The sequence below is a fragment of the Saccoglossus kowalevskii genome, chromosome 1, assembly GCF_978046115.1.
Source record: "Saccoglossus kowalevskii chromosome 1, keSacKowa6.1, whole genome shotgun sequence".
Classification (NCBI taxonomy): Eukaryota; Metazoa; Hemichordata; class Enteropneusta; family Harrimaniidae; genus Saccoglossus; species Saccoglossus kowalevskii.
Window position 1 is genome coordinate 1,140,037 of NC_140641.1, and position 9,482 is coordinate 1,149,518.

General features: G+C 39.1%; 1 protein-coding gene across 1 annotated transcript in view; it reads right to left on the reverse strand.

Moving 5' to 3' along the window:
• LOC100368133 (solute carrier family 12 member 9-like) overlaps nucleotides 1-7,989 on the reverse strand; it is a 29,247-nt gene extending 21,258 nt beyond the window's left edge. The window contains exons 1-3 of the mRNA XM_085498258.1: nucleotides 7,695-7,989; nucleotides 2,109-2,243; nucleotides 1,535-1,669 (exon numbers count right to left, since the gene is read on the reverse strand). Of these exons, the coding sequence (XP_085354384.1) occupies nucleotides 1,535-1,669; nucleotides 2,109-2,243; nucleotides 7,695-7,872 (448 nt within the window). The 5' untranslated portion in view covers nucleotides 7,873-7,989. The remainder of the gene's footprint in view (nucleotides 1-1,534; nucleotides 1,670-2,108; nucleotides 2,244-7,694) is intronic.
• Nucleotides 7,990-9,482: the final 1,493 nt, after the last annotated feature.

The window sequence follows — 9,482 nt, forward strand, 5'->3', positions numbered from 1 at the left end:
GAACGAAATCCATCTGTAAATAGCCGAAAAAAGTTTGATTTTGATGGTTCGGCCATCTTGAATCAGATCGTAAAACAAATTGACATGCATAATGTATGTGTGAAGTTTGATTGTGATTGGTCCGGGCATTTCTAAGATACAGGTCAGCACGCACGCACGCACACACGAACACACGGACACAAGTTTTCAAACTGCGTCTGCACAGCGACTAAATATTAAACGCAGTCGTATAATTCAAAACACAGAGAATCAATTACAACTTTGGTCAATCTACATGATGTATACATAAGAAAAAAATATGGGACATAAACCTCTACGCCATTCCAGTATTTCACATGTATTATCATAAATATCGAAAAAACTTTATGATCTGGAAAGCAAGTTTGAAACTATTGTGTTGATTTATAAACTTTCTCTAGTACAAGATCCTGTTTTATTCTTATCATTGAATTTAGTTAAAGTAGTGTGAAAACAGCATTGATTTGCCTCTTGACTTGTCAGCTCTATTTAATAACAAATTTTCTGTCAAAAGAAATAGGGAGTATTGTCATTGGTATACAGATTCTGACAGGGGAACACTTCTCACTTCATGGTCACTGATGTACCACAGATATAACCCAACCCAACCCATTCCAACACCAAACTAACCACACCCATTCCATCACCAAACCACCCTACCCACCCAATCCAATTCGACCTGATCACCAAATCATCTCATCCAATCCCATCCCATCCCATCCCATCCGATCACCAAACCACCTCACCCAATCCCATCCCATCCCATCCCGTCCCCAAACCACACCACCCCATTACCATACCACCCGCCCATCAGCAAAGCACTTCATCCAATCCAATCCCATCCCATCCCATCCCCAAACCACAACACCCCACCCCAACCCAACCCGCCCATCACCAAACCACTTCAAGCCCACCCACCCCATCCCATCACCAAACCACCCGACCCCACCCCATCCTGTCCAATCACCAAACCATCCCATCACCAAAACACCACATCCGTTCCCATCACCAAACCAAACAACCCCACCCCATCCCATCCCATCGCCAAACCATTCCATCGCATCCCATCACCAAAACACCACATCTGTTCTCATCACCAAACCACACCACCCCATTACCATACCACCCCCGCCCATCACCAAAGCACATCATCCAATCCAATCCTATCACCAAACCACAAACCCTACCCCACCCCAACCCAACCCAACCCAACCATCACCAAACCAAGCCCACCCCACCCCACCCCCTCCGATCACCAAACCACCCAACCCCACCCCATCCCATCCGATCACCAAACCATCCCATCACCAAAACACCACATCCGTTTCCCATCACCAAACCACCCAACCCCCATCCCATCCCATTGTCAAACCATCCCATCGCATCCCATCACCAAAACACCACATCCCATCTCATGCCATTGCCAAACCACCCCGATTCTGTTATTGAACTTGTGTTGCAAACAAATGCAGACTTGGCATTATTTTGTGTATTGAATAATATAAACATTACCTACCTCCAGGTCCAAAGTTATCCATTACAGTTTCAGTAAGACCAAGTAAATATAGTGCAGACGAGAAAACATTGGCAAAATAGAACATAATACCAATACTGCCACCAAATTCAGGACCAAGAGCACGACTAATCATAACTATATACAAGTCAAGATAAATAATACTAGTATGTACATTGCATTAGACCCTTACATCTTTTAATACTGAAGAATCATGACTATCGTTTACTGAAAAGGTGAAGGTGGTTTCATAACAATAAGGCCATTGTTATTTTACTCACTACCTTAGGGGGTATGATGCATCAGCTCATAACTGAACATATTTACAGGATGACATCATACCGACGAAAACAAGTCAATCGCAATGTGTGTATTCAGTTTAGTCACACATTCTGAATTTTATATGTGCATAAAAGTGGGATTTAATTACCTGAACAGTCAATGACATGCTGCAATTGACTTCCATACTGTGTTCATTTATTCTAATTTAATCATTTATAATTGAATCAATGACATATTTCAACTCAAACCCCCATATAGTGCTTGCATAGAGCAGTTTGTTTCTGCCAAAGGATACAGTAAGCTCCACCTCCCTCAATAGCACCATTTGTTGAAATAGCACAAACAGCCAGAACTGTCATTCCTACGATGAAATACGCCAAAAGATACATTAACACAGCACCTAAGAGTCCAGCATTACCAACAACAAAACCTGCAACAAATGATGTAAATTTCATGATTATCAATGATATTATCAATGGTATGAATATGTTGATATGGAGATGGTGTGGACATGCTAATATGGAGATGGTGTGGACATGCTAATATGGAGATGGTGTGGACATGCTAATATGGAGATGGTGTGGACATGCTAATATGGAGATGGTGTGGACATGCTAATATGGAAATGGTGTGGACATGCTAATATGGAGATGGTGTGGACATGCTAATATGGAGATGGTGTGGACATGCTAATATGGAGATGGTGTGGACACGCTAATATGGAGATGGTGTGGACATGCTAATATGGAGATGGTGTGGACATGCTAATATGGAGATGGTGTGGACATGCTAATATGGAGATGGTGTGAACACGCTAATATGGAGATGGTGTGGACATGCTAATATGGAGATGGTGTGGACATGCTAATATGGAGATGGTGTGGAGATGCTAATATGGAGATGGTGTGAACACGCTAATATGGAGATGGTGTGGACATGCTCATATGGAGATGGTGTGGACATGCTCATATGGAGATGGTGTGGACATGCTAATATGGAGATGGTGTGGACATGCTAATATGGAGATGGTGTGAACACGCTAATATGGAGATGGTGTAGACATGCTAATATGGAGATGGTGTGGACATGCTAATATGGAGATGGTGTGGACATGCTAATATGGAGATGGTGTGGACATGCTAATATGGAGATGGTGTGGACATGCTAATATGGAGATGGTGTGGACATGCTAATATGGAGATGGTGTGAACATGCTAATATGGAGATGGTGTGGACATGCTAATATGGAGATGGTGTGGACATGCTAATATGGAGATGGTGTGGACATGCTAATACAGTGGCCCCTCGCTAAGTCGCGCCTCGGTAAGTCGCGATTCGGCTAAGTCGCGGGTACTTGGATGGCTCCCAAAATTTCTATTGTGTTTTGACAGCAATTTTGAAGTACAAAGACTAATGTTTCGTGGCATAGTGTTTTTAACTAACCGTTAAAGAGACAACTTAACACCTACTGTCCGTCAATTGCTGAGACGCAATGGGTGACGGCGGCCTTACTCAAGGTGTCAACAGGGGTGTCGAGTAGTGACCGTACGTACTTCTTGGCCGGTCCCATTTTGGTATACCTCTACAAAAACTCGCTACAATGAGTTGAATTCATAGAATTCTGATCTCTATTTCTCAATTGAGCAGCATGTCAAAGCGAAAGCTATACAGCCTGTTCGTACGCCATAAACTCACGGCGATCGACCGTGTCAAACCAAGTTAAGGGTTGCACGTGGTTGAGCCCACTATTCGTGGGTGGGTAAAAAATGAAAAGTAAATTTGTTTTCAAAGTTGACCAAGAGGCGGGACTGAACAGAAAAACAAGCGAAAGTGTCCGACAATGATGACACCGATAAAGCTGTTTACGTTTCTTTAAGAACGGTCTGCCGGAACTCCACTATCTGGTCCCATCACCCAATGCAAAGCATACAACGACTTTGAATTTAAGGCCAGTTCAGGGTGGTTCTTGCGATGGCAAAGACACGCTATCGACACACGCAGTCTCAATCCAAGGCGAAGCTCGATCTGGGAACATTGACGCTGTCGGAACTTTTCCCGAAAAACTGAGAGAAATTATCTATGAAGGTGGTTATTTTGACGAACATGTTTATAATTGCGATGAAACTGGTTTATTTTGGAAGCTGTTACCGTCGAAGTCACAAGCAACAGCAAGCGGTCCACATAATATCAGACACAAACAAAATAATCAACGCAATGTTTACAGCAAACATAATCATGATTTTATTCGAATACTGCCTGACACATGTGATGATACATCAATTAACTAAACCGAGGGTTTATATGTGCTTTTTATATGTTTTTCAATGCATGATCTCCCTCTTTCACGACGTCCCTCGGTAAGTTGCGGCCCTCGATAAGTCGCGGTTTTTGCTTGGATCCCAACACCCGCGACTTAGCGAGGGGCCACTGTATGTAGATGGTGTGAACATGTAAAAATGATGATGATGATGATATGAAAATGGTATGTTCAAGTAAACATAATGATGCAGAAATGTTGTATAACATATACATTTCAATTTTTCAACTTTATTGATGTACATAACCAAAAACTAAATGTAATATTTTCTTTACAGTGTCAATAAAGCACTATTCTATTCTATTCTAATGTGGAGATTGTGTGTAGGAGACTTCCTGTGATGTTTATGACGAAGTGTGATTTTCAACACTCCCTGTGATGTTTATGATTGAGTGTAATTTTCAACACTCCCTGTGATGTTTATGATAGAGTGTAATTTTCAACACTCCCTGTGATGTTTATGATAGAGTGTAATTTTCAACACTCCCTGTGATGTTTATGATTGAAGGTAATTTTCAACACTCCCTGTGATGTTAATGATAGAGTGTAATTTTCAACACTCCCTGTGATGTTAATGATAGAGTGTAATTTTCAACACTCCCTGTGATGTTTATGATAGAGTGTAATTTTCAACACTCCCTGTGATGTTTATGATTGAGTGTAATTTTCAACACTCCCTGTGATGTTTATGATAGAGTGTAATTTTCAACACTCCCTGTGATGTTTATGATAGAGTGTAATTTTCAACACTCCCTGTGATGTTTATGATAGTGTAATTTTCAACACTCCCTGTGATGTTTATGATGGAGTGTAATTTTCAACACTCCCTGTGATGTTTATGATTGAAGGTAATTTTCAACACTCCCTGTGATGTTTATGATAGAGTGTAATTTTCAACACTCCCTGTGATGTTTATGATGGAGTGTAATTTTCAACACTCCCTGTGATGTTTATGATTGAAGGTAATTTTCAACACTCCCTGTGATGTTTATGATAGAGTGTAATTTTCAACACTCCCTGTGATGTTTATGATTGAGTGTAATTTTCAACACTCCCTGTGATGTTTATGATAGAGTGTAATTTTCAACACTCCCTGTGATGTTTATGATAGAGTGTAATTTTCAACACTCCCTGTGATGTTTATGATAGAGTGTAATTTTCAACACTCCCTGTGATGTTTATGATAGAGTGTAATTTTCAACACGCATTGTGATGTTTATGATTGAGTGTGCACATGCAAAAAATGAACGGAATCGGTCCAGGATGGACGCACGGACACACAGACAGACAAAGGCCGAATTATAAGTCCCCATTTTCGGACTTCGTCCGAACGGGGACTAATAATATCCAGTGCGCCAACTCTTGCTTACTACGACCCCAGCAAGCCAACAATGGTATCAGCTGACGCGAGTAGTTATGGACTGGGAGCGGTCTTATTACAACAGAATGGCAAAGACTTGAAGCCGGTAGCCTTTGCTTCGCGTACATTATTACCTACGAAAACCAGATACACGCAAATAGATAAAAAGTGTCTTGCCGCAGATACGCTTGTGAGAAATTCGACAGATTTCTATGCGGACTTGAGCATTTTCGACTACAAACAGACCATAAACCGTTAGTGTCACTGATAAACGGATCAGATTTGAATACTGTTCCGTTAAGATGTCAAAGATTGTTAATGCACATGATGAGATATAACCCAATCACAGAACACATCCCCGAGAAGCATATTATAGTAGCAGACACGCTTTCACGTCATCTCGTACAGTCCTGTGTTTCGATAGAAACGAAACTATTCCATGAAATAGATTCATACGTGTGTGAAGTTATCAAGCAGTGGCTAGTTTCATACGATAGAATGACAGAAAATAAGCGCGCCGTAGAGGAAGATGACGTTATGCAGAAAGCAATACAGTACACAGTCGATGGATGGCCAAAATATCTCTGAAACAGAGAGGATATATCCGAAGAACTAAAAGACTTGCACAGTGTCGAAGCACATCTGTCAGTTGCCGAGCGATTATTGATTTACAACCACAAAATAGTGATTCCCAAGAAAATGCGTGGTATCATACTCAATAATATCCAGCATGGTCACCAAGGAATTGCCAAGTGCAAAGAAAGGGCAAACACGCGAGTGTGGTGGTTTGGCATTGGTAGGGACATAATCATTGCCAAACACAGAAATCGGCACAACGTCACAAGCCGTTAAAGACAACGCCACTCCCGGAAGCACTATGGACACGCCTAGCGACAGATTTATTTTCGTTCGAGGGTCAATCTTATCTCGCCACGATCGACTACTACACGCGATACCTAGAAGTCGCGTGCATGCCGGAAACGACGAGCAATGCAGTAATTGCCAAATTGAAAAATATATTCGCACAATGGGGCATACCGTAAGAATTAGTCAGCGACAATGGTCCCTAATTCGCTTCTGACAAATTTAGAAACTTTGCTAGAATATTTGGATTCACACACATTACGTCCAGCCCGCGATATCCACAAGCGAATGGAATGATAGAGCGCGTTGTACAGACAGCCAAGCAAATTGTGAAACAGAAAGACCCATCCCTAGCTTTAATGACTTACAGAGCTACTAAGATTGAAGCTACAGGGTATAGCCCATCTGAATTAATGATAAACCGACAAATTCGTACAACATTGCCAGTATTGAATAGACACACTGAAGTCAAAGAAATTGATCCAAATCAAGTATTGCTGAACAACCAAAGCGCTAAACGCAAATATGAATATTACTACGATCGCAGACACTCAGTATGACCATTACCCGAACTGATGCCAGGTGATATTGTTCGTGTTAAAACAGAACATGACAAGCAATGGAGTGAACCTACAACGATTGTAAATAAATGCGACACACCACGATTGTATAAAGTGCAAAATAACACAAGCACTCTGAGACGCAACCGAAGACATATTTAAATTGTACCAAGCAGCGCATCACCGTGCAATCCTGTATTACCCACTAACGAGTCTACAAAACCAACGGATGTATTAGACAACCGGCACGTTATTCCAAACAAAGTATCCATCGAGAATCCCAAGGCAGAGATTCGTACTCAATATGGCCGAGCAGTAAAGCAACCAGATAGACTCGACATATAATCTTCGAACAGTTATATGAACTCCTTTATCGATAAGACACTGATCTATTCTGTTATTGTTTGTGTTCAAATAGTTGCGAAAGTTTTACTGTAATGACTGTTGAAAGTTACTGAGTTTTACTGTGCTAAATATTTTACTATGTTGAAGTAATGATACTTTTGAAAAGGGGGGAGATGTCATGTTATTATTCAAATACTATACGATCTATGTATATGTGTACCAGCTATATTCCGAATCCGAAGTGGGTATAAACAACGTGTATGCTTTCAGCTCGGAACACCAGCACCCATTTTAGAAGGTAAGACACAGACTTCCGAGTCCACCTCTATTCCCATCACAACTCAAACTCACAATCGAGTTCAATTGCGCGAGACTGTGCGTTGTTTAGTATCTTTTTGAGACAAATAAAAGACATGCATAATAATAAATACTTACCTAAACGAAGAAATAATATGACACTAAACATCGACAATACACAGGGTATAAAAACGCCCGAAAAAGCTCGGAGCTGCCGAGGACTTGGAGGTTGTTGAACATTTTGAACGCTATGGCTTCTAGACATTAGCCGATAATGCAACAACGGCGTTGTCTCTGAGTGATCCGCAGAAGGCATCCTTGTAACACAGCATGTAAGTACGCACGAAAATATAGCAACTTCAATTTCGCTATACGGCCATATATTACAAATCGCCGGCTGACTGTACTGTGTGACTGACTGACAGACAGATTCCTTCTCGTCATCTGATTGAGACAGTCACGTGATTGTTCGTACCACTTAGACTGCTCTAAAAACACCGCCATTATAATAATGCGTTTATATACTGGAGCGCATTTGCCGGTGGTATTAACTTGGCAACAACGAAATACTGACCTAGTTACGGTCACGGAGGAAATTCATTTTATTTGGGAAATAGAGAAAACTCGCGGATAAAACACGAACAGTGACAGTAAATGTTGTATCAACAAGATGTTGTATTGTATGAACTACTAGTATGACCTGTTGGTATGAATACGAGTATGTATTACAAGCTTGTGCGCGTGTGCGTGTTGATGGATAGTCTAGTTTATTGCATCTTTAGAAATACAAGTTTCTATCGGAATGTATCAACGACATTTTATGGGAAAAAACATGAATATGATATGAAAAATATGAGAACTGTGTATCTATTTTCAATTCATTTGACAAAATTAGGATGAGCAGGGTGATTAGTATGCAAATTAAGTAGTTGTTATTCGTATACAGGTATAAACTCGTATCATATATTCGTCTATACAAAGAGTAAGCATATATAAAGTTTCAATCGATTTGAACAATCTGCTGGTAAGAAGTACAAAGTACACGGTAAGACCAATTATGCAAATTGTACATGTTTACTAAGTTTCAACCGTATGATACAAATGAAAGAGCTTCATAAGAAAATATGACATCACCACATATGTGAAAATAATTTCATTTGCAAATTGTTAAATAGTAATGAGAATTAGTTAAAATTTCCAGTGTGCATATATACTCGTATATAACTATAATATTATAGATTATAATGTTGTAGTTACACACAAAAATAAAGAAATTTCCAAAAAGGTAAAATAAATATTTTAGTCGTTGAGAAATATATATATATATATATATATATATATATATATATATATATATATATATATATATATATATATATATATATATATATATATATATATATATATATATATATATATATATATATATATATATATATATATATATATATATATATATATCCGAGTTTCAACTAATTTGAAATCTTGCTTTAGAAGTTTAATATAGATAAAACAATATTTTCTCATTTTTTCCCGAAAGTGTCTATGAGGTCACACTTCACCCATGATCCTTATGAAAATATGCGTAATGTCTATAAAATAAATAGTATTTAGTCTAAACTACTAGTATAATGCATTGCATAATGAATTGAATGCTATGTGCAGTCAATGCCAGATATAAATATCACACCTGATACATTCAGTTACATTTATAAATTACAAGATTCACTGGCAAATAAAAATATCAATATACATTACAATATATCTATAATTATACTCCTACTATGAGGTGTTGATGTTGCGTCGTATTGTTATGTGTACTGCGAAGACTCATTATAGAAACAAATTACCAATGAACTGTCAAGTTATCGAAATTATTTATGTGTTTGGTCATATTTTCCACTAGGTCTTTCTTTGTTGTACTTT